Source organism: Solanum dulcamara, chromosome 8 (assembly GCF_947179165.1).
Source record: "Solanum dulcamara chromosome 8, daSolDulc1.2, whole genome shotgun sequence".
Classification (NCBI taxonomy): domain Eukaryota; kingdom Viridiplantae; phylum Streptophyta; class Magnoliopsida; order Solanales; family Solanaceae; genus Solanum; species Solanum dulcamara.
The window spans coordinates 62,040,484-62,055,118 of NC_077244.1; the positions used below are offsets into that span (position 1 = coordinate 62,040,484).

Below are 14,635 nucleotides of genomic sequence, written 5' to 3' on the forward strand. Positions count from 1 at the left end.
AAATTTTGAAATCCAACATCAATTGCTTGAATTGTTTGATGTTTTAGTTACGTGTATCTTCCTTCAATAATAGATTCAAGCTTATATCAACTTTTTTAAAAATAAAATAAAATCACTTATAAAATTTTATTTTTTTCCAAATAAAATACATAACTTTAAAAACTCAATTTTTTAGTTTGATTCCAAAATCTCGGCCACTCAAATTAATCCTGTTTGTGCAGATCTCCCAAAAACCTATCAGAGTCCATCCAATACCAAAAGGCGCCAAATTGCAGATCACCCACCAGTGGCGGGAACTCTCATTTCATCGGCACATTACATCACCATATATAATCAAACACCTATTTTGGTTCTTCTTAGCAAGCAAAGTATATTATTCCAAACGACCAAACCTAGCAATTCGCTAGTTAGTCGGCGAGTCTCTCCCACCTGAGAAACCCTAGCATCGGCACCATGGGTAAACAGTCGAGAGACAGATCATCTTCGGAGGAGTCTCTATCAGATAGTTCCGAGGAGGAACAAGTACAAGGTCAGGTCAATGAAGAGGAAGACGAAGAGGAGCTTGAGGCTGTCGCCAGGGCCGCTGAGGACTCTGACGAAGAGGAAGACGATGATGCTCCTATCGATGGAGCGGACCTAGAAGATGAGGATAATGAGGTATCTTAATGGGGCTGATCTCACGTGATTGCTAGAGTTGTTATGGTCATTCTGATATTAGGGTTACTTTTATCTGATTTTGGTGGTTCTGCCGAATTAATGCCCAATATCATGTCTCATTTTGCTAATGCTTGGCCAAGTTGTCCATGCTAGGGTTTTTTTAGTCATTTAGATTGAAATTTTATTTTCAAGTATGCGCCCACGTTCTGGGAGGAGCTTTTGCTATCGGGGAAACTGAAGTTAATATGGATCTCACCATTGGAATGGGAGCTCCTCCATTTTGTAGTCATATTTTTTCTGGCATATTATAGTGAAATGCCGGGCAATTTTCCTTATTGAATTACTTAGCGAACCATATAAAATATTTATTTTTTAGCAGCTTTCATGTTTTGACAAGTTTTAAGACATTTATTGTGTAACTCACCAATTCTGCTATATTACCTGTAGGAAGAGGTTGCAGTCAATGAAATCTCAAAGCGTGAAAAGGCCAGGTTGAAAGAGATGCAGAGGATCAAGAAGCAGAAAATACAAGAAATGTTGGATTCACAGAATGCTGCCATTGAGGCTGACATGGTATCTCAGTGAGAATACTTGCGGGTTCCCCTTTTCTTTTGTTTTAATTGTTCATAAAGGCGTACTCAATGCTGATGTATCTGTGGCAGAATGACAAAGGACAGGGGCGATTGAAGTATCTCTTGCAGCAAACTGAGTTATTTGCGCATTTTGCCAAGGGTGAGCAGTCCACCGCTCCAAAGAAGACAAAAGGAAGGTATGAGTATCTTCGTTTGAACCTATATTTGTTGTTTTTTTCTAAATTCGCAGGCCGATATTGTGATCCCAGAGACTTATAGAGCTTAAATACTTTGAGCAATGCATTTTGGCTAATCATCTGGAATTTCTTTGTTATTCAATAGTTTATGTTAAGAGCATGGAGTGAGTGATATGGAACTGAGGTTCAAGCAAGAAGAAGCGACTATTTAGTTTTTTAGGTTAATTTATTTGATTCTTCCTTACAATAGAATAACATCTTCTTTGCCTATTAGTGGGAGTTTATGTGCAAGTGTTTGCAACGTAAAATCAACACAATGTACATACACATTGCTATTTATATATCCTGGCTAGGACTTTCATTTTGCTTGCTTGTTTTTCAAGTTGTTTCCTTTTGATATAAACTATGCTGACACATAGAAGGGCTTCATTGACTCATCATCTAAAAACAGAGGCATGATCCTTTTCTCTACATGTTCTGCAGTTCCTGGCGTTGTAATGTGAATATCGAATAAAAAGTTCTTCTTAATCATAAAAAGGTAAAAGGAGAGTTGTAATGTGAATATCGAATAAAAAGATCTCCTTTTCTCTACATGTTCTGCAGTTCCTGCAGTGTAATGTGAATATCGAATAAAAAGCTTTCCTTAATCATAAAAAGATAAAGTTATACACTGAAGCCTGAAGTAACAGTCATACACAACCTGGTTTTAGAGTTGGATGGTACCATGTTATTTCAGATGATTATTTGTGTGGACGTATTTCACACAGTATGCTTTATGTTGTGCCATATAAAGGAGAATTTTTTTACCACTTACCGGAGATAGTTCTGTGCGTGGATTCATTATGAGCCAATTTGATAACCTTTCCTTTCTTTAGGGGCCGTCATGCATCAAAGGTAACTGAAGAGGAAGAAGATGAAGAGTATCTCAAAGATGAAGAAGATGAACTTTCTGGGAATACACGACTTATGGCACAACCCTCCTGTAAGATATATTTTGATGCAAGCGTATTTGTAATATGATTTTGTTACTTAACTGTGTATTATGAAGTTGTTACTAAACTGGAAGGTCCATCCTGAAAAGGCTGAGATCAGATACTTGGGCATAGGTCCTACTTAATAGAAGTTACTTATTCAATAATCCTGTGAGCTGTATAGTGTGAGTAGCTCTGTGCACGGTTATTTAGTCAAGTTGTTGTTACAAGTGATAGTGTTAGTTAAACATGTGAGGAAGTGATTGATGGCTGCACAGAATCAAGTTATTTTTGTTATCATTTTATTTATATAAGGTGACTAAAGAAATAAGCGAGGTTTAGAGGGATGGAGATTTGCCAATACCTCTAAATCACCTTAGGTTATTGAGCATCATTATTGGAAACTGTGAATTTAAAGAAAACAAAGTTAGTGAGGTTACACTTGTTGAATTCTCCTATACTTCTTTTATATGAAGCATGGTAGCCTGCTCAAAGTTTTGAATTTAAGTGTATTTCGGAAAATAATGATATATTGAACAGTTGAAGTTTGAGATACAGGCATCTATCTGAGACAAATTTTCTCTGTTAGTGCCTTCATTTTTCATTCTTCTTTAAGCATCTGAGTATCACATCATAAATACTGTGTCAGGTATTCAAGGGAAGATGAGGGATTATCAACTTGCTGGTTTGAACTGGCTGATTCGACTGTATGAGAATGGAATAAATGGAATACTTGCTGATGAAATGGTTAGTATGGTCATATGCAACTGTATTGAGATGCTCTATTCTCCCTACATTTTGCAATTATGACCTTTAGGAGAGCATCATCATTTAATCCTCTTAATATTGCATAGGGTCTTGGTAAGACGTTGCAAACCATCTCCTTGATGGGCTACCTACATGAATTTCGAGGAATAACTGGTCCTCACATGGTTGTTGCTCCAAAATCCACGCTTGGCAATTGGATGAACGAAATCAAACGTTTCTGTCCTGTTTTACGTGCTGTTAAGTTCCTTGGAAATCCTGATGAAAGGGTAAGCGACAACTCTTATAGGCTCATTTGCTTTCCTCTTTTGCACATTGTAATGCTTGTTCAAGCCATCTGTTGTGTTTTGTTTACAGAGATACATACGTGAGGAACTACTTGTTGCAGGGAAGTTTGATGTGTGTGTCACAAGCTTTGAGATGGTTATCAAAGAGAAGTCTGCTTTACGACGCTTTAGTTGGCGTTACATCATAATTGATGAGGCACATAGAATCAAGAATGAAAATTCTCTTCTTTCAAAAACAATGAGGCTCTACAACACTAATTATAGATTACTTATCACGGGGACACCGCTTCAGGTGATGTTTATTTTGTTATTTTCCTTGTATGTAGGCTATAATTCTGGATTTACTAGACTTTTTATTGTGCATTATTTACTCCAATTTCCCTTAATACAAATTACTTATCTGAAATTTTCAAACTAGTATGATACAATGCTACTCCTAACCTTTCAGATTTCAAATACTGCTCCTACCAGAGAATACTTGAACTATTTTCCAACTAATGTTGATAAATGACCTGATTAATACGTATGTCTTTTAATTTTGTGCTGGTCAAGCTTTTTTCCTACTTCAAAAAATTACTTTCTGATCCAAACTTTGCATCTTTGCTGCAATGTCAATGAGCCTTTTTATCTTGATAGTATATTTGCACTTTCAGTTTAATTGAAGTATGAATTCTATGATATTACACAGAATAATCTTCATGAACTCTGGGCACTACTGAACTTTCTGCTGCCTGAGATCTTTAGCTCAGCTGAGACTTTTGATGAGTGGTTCCAGATTTCTGGTGAGTCTGACCAGCAGGAGGTGGTCCAACAGCTTCATAAGGTGTGTTGCTTTTTAATAGTAGTTTCTATAATTGAGACCAAGCAGTTCATGCAGTTTGAACAATAGTTACTCTATGATCTCTCTTCTTTCTTTTTTATTTCATCTTTCACTGGCTTTGAACTTTGAGGGAGAAGCCTTGTAAACATAAACTGAGTTTTCAACTTTGGTTGCTTGGGCAGGTCCTGCGTCCATTCCTTCTTAGGAGGCTGAAGTCTGATGTGGAGAAAGGTCTGCCTCCCAAAAAAGAAACAATTCTTAAGGTCGGTATGTCACAGATGCAGAAGCAGTACTACAAGGCTCTGCTGCAGAAAGATCTTGAAGTTGTCAATTCTGGAGGGGAGCGCAAGCGTCTTCTCAATATAGCAATGCAGCTACGAAAATGCTGTAACCATCCGTATCTTTTCCAAGGTGCTGAGCCAGGACCTCCATATACAACAGGAGAGCATCTTGTAGAAAATGCTGGTAATATTTTGATATCTTTGAATGCATCTGGGTTGTTGGTGTGTCTAATTTCCATTTTCTGCAGCAGTTTTTACATGCCTTGTAATTCCTGTAACTTGTTGCAGGGAAAATGGTTCTTCTAGACAAGTTGCTTCCTAAATTAAAGGAACGTGGCTCAAGGGTTTTAATATTTTCACAGGTTTCACCCTCTAATTATCTTCATTTTCTTGTGTCTATCTGAAGTTTCAACAGCTTTCTGGATCTTCAGCTTTCAGACTTAACCCTTTCTTTTTATTTCCTAATTCAGATGACCAGGCTATTGGACATCCTTGAAGACTACTTGTTGTTCCGAGGTCACCAGTATTGCCGGATTGATGGAAATACTGGTGGTGAGGATCGTGATGCTTCTATTGAGGCTTTTAACAAACCAGGGAGTGAAAAATTTGCCTTCTTGTTGTCAACCAGAGCTGGTGGTCTTGGTATCAATCTTGCTACAGCAGATATTGTTATTCTTTATGATAGTGACTGGTGAGGATCTTTAGCGCTGTAGATTTGTAAAACCCAGGAAACAGGATGGTATCTGAATCTCTTGTCTTTGCATTAATGAAATTGCAGGAATCCACAGGTTGATTTGCAGGCTCAGGACCGGGCCCATAGAATTGGTCAGAAGAAGGAAGTCCAAGTATTCCGCTTCTGCACTGAGGTTGGTTTTCTTTCCCTAATGTGTATATGCACTGAAAAGATGCTGCTTTGGGATCTTCTGGTGGTGTGGTGAGACATGCTTTTCAATTATTCATGCAGTATACCATTGAGGAAAAGGTGATTGAAAGGGCTTACAAAAAGCTTGCACTTGATGCATTGGTTATCCAGCAGGGGCGGCTAGCTGAGCAAAAAAGTGAGTTTATTTTGCGTACAAATTCGTTCTCTTGATAACTTTTGAGATACATATGAAATAACTGACTGAGTATCATGTGATGCATAATACAGCTGTTAACAAGGATGAGCTGCTGCAAATGGTGCGGTTTGGTGCTGAAATGGTTTTCAGTGCTAAAGATAGCACTATTACTGATGAGGATATAGATAGAATAATAGCTAAAGGAGAAGAGGCAACAGCTGAACTTGATGCCAAGATGAAGAAGTTTACAGAAGATGCTATCAAGTTTAAGATGGACGACAGTATGCACTTTATTTCCTGATCATTTCTATTCGACTCTTGTAACTTATGTACTGCTTTAACTATAGATTCCCAACTTTATGCAGCTGCTGAATTGTATGACTTTGATGATGAGAAGGTAACATTGCTTATTTGTTCAGTATTCTGGTGACTCTTTGCTCGGTAGCTACTTTTTCTGTGTGTTTAACTTGTCTTTCTGCCTTTGCATTGTGTCAATAAAGGAAGAAAACAAGGTGGATTTCAAGAAAATTGTCAGCGACAATTGGATAGAACCTCCAAAAAGAGAGAGAAAGCGCAAGTATGTTTTTTTATGTTGCTGCATTTTACCTTTTATTTACTGAAACTTAGTTCATCATCTGTTAAAACATGACTCTCGTTTGCGGTTAGTTATTCAGAGTCTGAATACTTCAAGCAAACCATGCGCCAAAGTGGCCCTGCAAGACCTAAAGAGCCTCGGATTCCTCGGATGCCGCAGCTGTAAGTTTATGTTTGCACATTTTTCTATTTTGTGTACTAGTTTTGTTCTCTCCTGATTCTGTTGGGCCATATATATTAGCATTTCAAAATGAAGGTTCTGTGACCATAGGTCTCTTGCAACCTTAGTACTTTTTCCCCTAACCACAGTTCTGGTTATTCTTGCCATTTGTAGGCACGACTTTCAGTTCTTCAATACACAGAGACTGAGTGAGTTGTATGAGAAGGAAGTGCGCTTTCTTATGGTTGGTTAAGTTTTGGATTTCTCAATTTTTCCCATTGCTACTCTTTCGTGTTTTTTATGTTTATAAAGGTGTTACTTATTCCAGCAGACACACCAGAAGAATCAGGTTAAAGATACTATAGAGGTCGAAGAACCTGAAGGTATTTTTTTTCTTACCATTTTAATAGCTTAATTTTTTTTTCATTTCTATATGGGAAATAATTGGGGTCTCCTTCTTCTGAATGTCCTCAAAATTGTTTTATGTATATAGATGCAGGAGAGCCTTTAACGGCTGAAGAGCAGGAAGAAAAGGAGCAACTGTTGGAAGAGGTAAGTGTATCTACTAACTCATCCTGCGGTTGTAATTACCTTTATTATAGTTGGAGGTTGACAAGTTTGATATCTAGGGATTTTCAATGTGGAGTAGAAGAGACTTCAATACTTTTATCAGGGCTTGTGAGAAGTATGGTCGCAATGACTTAAAAAGTATTGCTGCAGAAATGGAGGGGAAAATAGAGGAGGAGGTTGAAAGATATGCACATGTTTTCAAAGAAAGATACAAAGAACTAAATGGTAAGTGTCAGTGGGTTAATTTGTGATTAAAGGAACAACTATTGGCTATACCATTCTTTAATTGAATGTCCGTTTTTACATATTAAGATTGGATAATGAATAGTGTTGCAAGTATTTGGAACATGCTATTTTTTTGTTTCTGTGAGACATATTGGAGAAACATATTATTGAATTGTGTATCTACGTTATTACATTGAGACCCTATTTATAGACACTATATTAGACTCTTTTTCCAACTAGAACACTACGTTATAATCCTTTTTCAAGTAGGATTCTATATACTATTCCTATTCCTATTCCTATTCTAAATAGGATGGTATATACTATTCTTGTTCCTTTTCCTATTCTAACACTTTCCCTCAAGCTGGTGCATATAAGTCATATGTACCTAGCTTGTTACAAATGTAATTAATACGAGGATCGGTGAGGGGCTTGGTAAAGATATTTGCAAGTCGATCACCTGGCTTCATAAAATTGTCAGCAAATCTCAATGTGTTTAGTCTTCTCATGAAATAATGAATTTGATGTAAAATGCCGATAAAACACAGAGTGATCAGCTCTACTACAAGTCATGCCTAACTCTTGAATTATTGTGTTGAACTTCCCAAAGCTTGCCAAGCTTGCGAAGACTATTTCAGACCATAGAGTGACATGTGCAATCAACATACAAGGCTACTAGATTCCCCTTGAGCAACAAAACTAGGTGGTTGCTCCATATAGACTTTCCTCAAGATCATTGTGGAGAAAAACATTCTTAATGTCCAATTGATTAAAAGGCCAAAAACAAATGACAACCATATATGGAAAAAGACGGACATATGCTACTATAGCCTCAGGAGAGGAAGTATCATTATAATCCAACCCAAATATCTGAGTATATCCTTTTGGCAAAAGTGAATCTGAAATAAAGAGAAAATGTTGTTGGAAAACTTATATATATCGCAAACAGTATAGTGGTCGCCGAGAAGTGCTCGTACTTTGGTATATAATCTATGGATCATCTCGGAATAAAGAAACTAGTCGATATTAAACAAGAAAGTTGTTGGAAAATTGGTCGTATAGGCTCATGCATCGACGCGATCACTGGAACCCTAGATCTAGCCATGCGTGACGGATCTGTGATCAACGACGCTGGTTGGGCTTTAGTCGCCAGAGGTTGCTGGACCTTGAGGTGGTGTTGAATTTTCGCACAGCATTGACAAAAAATGTAACTACGTAAGTCACATTTGAAGAATCATCGAAAAGACGTACGTAACTAATCAAATATGAGAATGTAGTCCAGAAAGAAGTGTACAATGCTCTCAAGCCCTTAAGACTACATTGTGGGTCCTCTGCCTCCTATAGAATCCCCGACTATATGCCCTATATATATAGATAGATAGATCCCAAGTAGCCCAAAACCTATGAGGAAAAAGTTCTTCCAATCTTAGGACAATATATTCATTTTCCAAATCTATTAGGACAAAGAGTCTTTCAAACCAATAGGGATTATGAGTTTCTTAAAATATACCGGGGGAAAATTCAATACATAATAAACAAATCTCCCCCTTGTCTTAAATTTCCTTCATCAATAGGAATAATGTTTCTCTGCCTTGCCCTCAGCCCTCCAAATGGCTTATACAACTCGCACCAATCAAGTCTAGGCAATGCCTAAACTTATTGGTCAGAACTATCTTGGTCATCGATTATTTTGTGTAGACACTTTCTCTACATCAAAAACCCTTTTAGATACAATATCTCAGATAAAATGATGTCTGACTACCATATGTTTTGTCCGCCAAGCCTTCTAGCCATATATCCTCTTTCACTGCCTTTGTAATTGCCATATACTCAGTTTCTGTGGTGGACAAAGCAACATCGGATTGCAAAGTTGCCTTCCAACTGATGGCACTACCAGAAAGAGTAAAAACATAGCTTGTTAGTGATCTACTCTTATCCAAGTCCTCTTCATAATCCGAATCCACATAACCTACTATTGATTCACTTAGCTTGTCTTTGGAAAAAGTCAAGCCCACATTTGTAGTACTCTTCAAGTATCTCAAGATCCACTTCACTGCCTGCTTATGTTCTTTACGAGGACATGCTATGTACTTATACACAACACTAACAACATGTGAAATGTTAGGATGAGTGCAAGCCATGGCATACATAATGCTACTAACTGCACTCGAATATGGAACACTAGACACTCTAAGATTGTACAAACTCTTTTTCAAGTCTGCTTTTTCTAATTCTTTGACCTCTTCTGGAAAAAAACCTCCTCAATTGCCTTCCATAACCCTTGTAACACCAAGGACGACCTCATTCTATTCTTCTATAGACTGAAACTATATCCTCAATCAAATTTCTCTATTTTATACTTTGTTGAAGATGATGAAGACATCTTAACTCTTGATTATGTGCGGAAACCCCAACCAAGCTCTGATATCAAGTGAGAAATACTGGAGAAGAATATTATTGAATTGTATATCTATATTATTACATTGAGATCCTATTTATAGACACTACATTAGACTCCTTTTCCAACTAGGACACTACATTATAATCCTTTTCCAAGCAGGATTCTATATACTATTCTTATTCCTATTCTAAGTAGAATTGTATATACTATTTTTTCCTTTTCCAATTCTAACAATTTCCTAATGGCATTTGGATATTTCTGATTTGATATTTCAAAAAAAACAGTTTCGTGATGGAGTTCTAAAAATCTTTTTTGAAATATTGATTTGTGATTGCAAGTTTCGCTTAGAAACAGAATGAAGTTTGGATTGGAAACTTTGGCCAAATAAAAAGCCAACAGTGCAACATATTATATTATAAAACGAGCATTGGCTGCCATATAATTAATCCCATCTCCACTATGAATATTGTGTCAATTCATTAGAATTTCATGCATTTAGACTAACAATACATTGTACCATAGCAATATAAAAACCAGTTTTTTTTGTGAATTGGTGTCCAAACCTACTTGCACACATCTCGACTATTCCACCGGGTATCTGCTGCTTCCCACCAGCACAAGTATCGGGTACTCTGCCCTAGGCTTTAGCAGATGTAAAGAAATCACCTAGTGTTATTTTGCTGCCGATGAGTCTTGAACTGTGATTTCATGGTTCTCCTTCTATTTCATTGACCACTATTTCATTGACCACTAGACCACAGATATAACAAAAAGGTTAATGGCAATTATACACCTTGAAACAATAGTGTTGGTCAATTTGTGGCAATCGGGGAAGAAGAGGGTTCTTTCGAAACATGATCTTTTTGTTATTGTTGGTTTCAAAAATCCAAAACTTGATTTTGATTTCTGAAAAAGTTATCCAATCCAAACACCATTGAAAAAGAGAGCTTGCACTGCATAGAATAAGTGGGTCCCGTGCAACTGTTTTGTTTTAGTATCATTTTATTTAGTAGTTACTTTTCCTTTTAAGAAAGTGAACACTGTTTAGGACAATTAAAGAGTACAGAGCTGTAATTTGAGATGTGAGTGTATTGAAAGGTTAGTTTGTAATATTTATTTTCTTAGTTTAGATAGAGAAGGCTTTTAAAAATATGACCTGCTAATTGATGATGTAAAACTAGGATTAGAAAATTTACTAAAAAGTTCTTGATAATTGGGATACACGCAAAATTAGGCTTTTACAAGTAATTATAATTATTTACGGGTTAACATTTGCATACAAGTTGAGCGTGTAGCATTTGGAGAATGGTAATTTAGTTTGATGGATATTAAACTTGCAGATTATGATAGGATTATTAAGAACATTGAAAGAGGAGAGGCTAGAATTTCGCGGAGGGATGAGATTATGAAAGCAATTGGTAAGAAGCTGGATCGATACAAAAATCCATGGTTGGAATTGAAGATCCAGTATGGTCAGAACAAAGGAAAGTTGTATAATGAGGAGTGCGATCGTTTCATGGTGAGTGGACTGAAATTGTACTGTTGAACTTTTAGGATTTAATCCACTATCAGGTAACATGATTATCGTGGTTATTTTTATAGATATGTATGGTTCATAAGCTTGGCTATGGAAATTGGGATGAGCTGAAGACTGCATTTCGCACATCCACCTTGTTCAAATTTGATTGGTTTGTGAAGTCTCGTACCACTCAAGAACTTGCCAGAAGATGTGATGCACTTATTCGGTTGATTGAGAGGGAAAATCAAGAATATGATGAGAGGGAGAGGCAGGCACGCAAAGAAAAGAAGCTTGCGAAGGTTAGATAGCAACCTCTTGACTCATTTTTTGCAGGTAAATAAGATTGATGCTAATTTTTTTTTTAATTTCGACAGAACACTACCCCATCAAAGCGCACTTTGGCGAGACAGGCAGCTGAAAGCCCTTCTGGTCTGAAGAAACGGAAGCAATTGTCAATGGATGACTATGTCAGCTCAGTAAGTATTTCTTTTAATTTATTCTTCTTCGGGTTACAGTACTGTTTATGAGTTCCAGATTTCTGTATAACCATCATTTGTTCCTTTTTTCCAGGGAAAGAGGAGAAAATGAGAGTCGAAATGAGTGCAAAGATGAGGTTGTCTGGCTGACCAGAACCTCAAAACGGAAGGAAATTTTATTCATATTGTGATCTAATCATCTGGTATTTTATCCAGGACGTCATTTGATGCTCTATCTCTTTGCCCTGCCAATCATCAACTCAAGGGCATTGAGATTTTCTGTCCAGGATGCTGTTTGACTGGCAGAAAAAGGAAAGATATTTAGTTTAGAATTTGTTAGTCCGATGTAGAATAGGTCATTATTTTCCCCAACTTCTGAAGCTGTAGTACTACATTTCTAACGGAGACATTCTTAGCAATTTGTTGTTTATAATCCCTGCTGGAGTTCATGGAAGCACTACATAGATAGTCATGGCCTCAGTGGTACACTTGTTCTTTTGGTTTACTTTACGGGATGTAACTTCTGCACAATCTGTGCGCTTTTCTGTTATATACACACTTAACTAGAATGACAACCAGCGGAGATTATCCATCCGTCTCTGCCAAAAATGTATGTATTACACATCTCGTGGGACCATAGCCCCCACTGTTTTGAAGCTTCTATGATAAGGGATGTAAAGAGTCTATTCATAAGATCACTGGTGATGAAGATAGGTACTCGGTAGAGGAAATTTGGATTGGATGTGGGGACAAAGTGGAGAATGCTCTGTTAGGATTGATGTAGGTAGTTAAGCTTGTGGAACCACATGGATCCTGACAATGGTATTGTTTGGGTAGAGTGACAGCGTTGTACTTGTACCAAGCCTATCACCAATCCAACCTGGTTATTGATCCATCTATTTAGTTCATTTAATTGGAGATCTGTCTTGCACTTCATGAGTTTGTGAATGTGAAGAATTCGGGTTGTTAGCCCTACAGGTCGATGCAAGTAGGAGGTCATGTATGGTGGGATCTCGTTTGGTTCATAACCATGTTACTCCAAGATTATTATTCTGGAATTATAACCAGGGAAGATTTCATTATTTTGATATAAAGATTATTCTGATTTTCCTGCATTGTTTTTTATTATTCCATGAATCTAATCAGTACATCTTACTCTGCCTCAAAAGCATAGATTGAGGTAAACAAGAATTTTCTTCTGAAGTCCCTTTGGTTTCTCAATTGATTAGGTGCATGAATTTACAGGGGGGTCCACGAAAATCGAAGAAAAACCCCGATATTTTTTTTGATTTAATTTTTATTTTAAAAATCAACATAATTTCATTTGCTTTTGATTTTAAGCCAAAAAAAACAATTGAAAAACCCCGACATTTTTTTTGTTTGATTTGATTTTTAATTTTAAAAATCGACATGATTTCATTTCCTTTTGATTTTAAGCCAAAAAAACAATCGAAAAAATCAAACTAAACATATAAAGGAAAAAGGCATAAATCCCTCCCAAGTTGTATCGAAAGGTCACATTTAAATTATCATGGTGATCTATTACATACTTAAACTATCAAAAAGTAAAATTGTTACTCATGTGGTAAACAAAAAGCGAGTCATATTATGTAAAGTAAAAAAAAATTATCCCACCCACATCCTTTCCTCTTCACAAATACCTCCATTTACTCTCATTTTAAATTTTGATTTTTCTTTCAAAATTCATTAAAGTAAAAAAAAAATTAAAAAACAAAATCACCCTACCCCCTACATCCTTTCTTCTTCACATCCACCTACCCTCTTTTTCTTCTCACCTCTATTTATTTCTCATTTTGAATCTTGATTTTTTTCTTTTAAAATCCATTAAGAAGAAGAAGAATTCTTTTTCCCATTTTGGTGGAGAAGACGATTGGGGTTTTGGGAGGGGGTCGGGAGGTTAGATGAGTGGTTAATAATTAAAAGAAAAAAAATATAAAAAATCTGATGGGTGGTTAATAATTAATTAAGAGTTAATTTGTATAAAATATAATTAATAAAAGAAAAGTTAATTAATAAAAAAAGAAAAGAAAAAATATAAAAAATCGGATGGATAGTTAACTAGGAAAAGAAAAGTAAAAAAATAAAATTTCTGATGTGGCATTGACGTGGTGCCACGTGGCAGCGAGTGTAATACACCACATACTATGAGAGTGGTGTTATGCATTCATGTGTGTAATAGTTTCACTTTTAGATAATTTAGATGTGTAATAGATATCCATGATAGTTTAAGTGTGTAACTGACTTTTCGATACAACTTAGAAATTTATGTGGTTTTCGCAACATATAAATGCATATTCAAAGAACATAATTATACACATGCTCCTATGCATCTCTCAATAATGTACCGGGGAACAGAGATAAATTTTTGTATCTGTATGGAAACACAAGGTCCAGGGGTCTCATATGTTTCAGGTATGGCACAAACTGAAGCTATGGAAAAGCCCACAGAAAAAGCATCTCATTAAATTTAAGACTCATTAGATAATTGTAGGAGAGGGCAAGTATCTGCTTAAAGTATATGAATCTCTTAATAATTTGCTTTTTCTTGATGGAGATATCTAATCTATCTATCCGATCAATTTTCCTCTAATTCGAGCATCGAAAGCACTTCAATATGTCTGTGACACATTTTAGTCTATCCCACATTTGTGTTCATTTTTCTACCATATAAAATATAATGACGAATCATATTATGTACAGTACCAGTATCTTTTTAACTAGATAAATACGTATATATTTTTAACTTTTAAGTGTAAATTTCATCTGCCTTCTAAAATAAATTGAGGGAATATTATTTTTTATAGATAGATATGAAACTTTATTGCAATCAAGCAAGTAGTAAAACATGACCTTTGGAGATGTACTAGGGACATTTATGGGTAGTAAGTAAGTTGCCCAAAATTTAGTTTGTGATCCTTTCGTAGGATATATAATCGGTTTGGTCACATTTTTAAAATTAGCTTATTTTAAAAAATAATTTATGTTTGATTAATTAATTTAAAAAATACTTCATTAATTAGTGTTTGATTGAACTTTTAAAAAGTGTATTTTTTCTACTTTT

General features: G+C 36.0%; 1 protein-coding gene across 2 annotated transcripts; it reads left to right on the forward strand.

Moving 5' to 3' along the window:
* Positions 1–191: 191 nt before the first annotated feature.
* LOC129898868 (ISWI chromatin-remodeling complex ATPase CHR11) lies at positions 192–12,668 on the forward strand. 2 transcript variants are annotated; one of them, XM_055973577.1, is made up of 25 exons: positions 192–657; positions 1,105–1,230; positions 1,320–1,426; positions 2,302–2,408; positions 3,047–3,144; positions 3,252–3,431; positions 3,520–3,741; positions 4,138–4,272; positions 4,452–4,734; positions 4,839–4,912; positions 5,021–5,241; positions 5,329–5,416; positions 5,515–5,608; positions 5,701–5,889; positions 5,974–6,005; positions 6,109–6,185; positions 6,275–6,364; positions 6,537–6,606; positions 6,691–6,745; positions 6,856–6,914; positions 6,992–7,157; positions 10,899–11,077; positions 11,161–11,376; positions 11,452–11,553; positions 11,648–12,668. In XM_055973577.1, the coding sequence occupies exons 1-25, from the start codon at positions 454–456 to the stop codon at positions 11,663–11,665; spliced, it is 3,192 nt and encodes a 1,063-aa protein (XP_055829552.1). In that variant the 5' UTR covers positions 192–453; the 3' UTR covers positions 11,666–12,668. The 2 variants fall into 2 exon arrangements, with proteins under 2 accessions (XP_055829552.1, XP_055829553.1); XM_055973578.1 differs by having other exon boundaries at positions 6,694–6,745.
* The last annotated feature ends 1,967 nt before the right edge of the window (positions 12,669–14,635 follow it).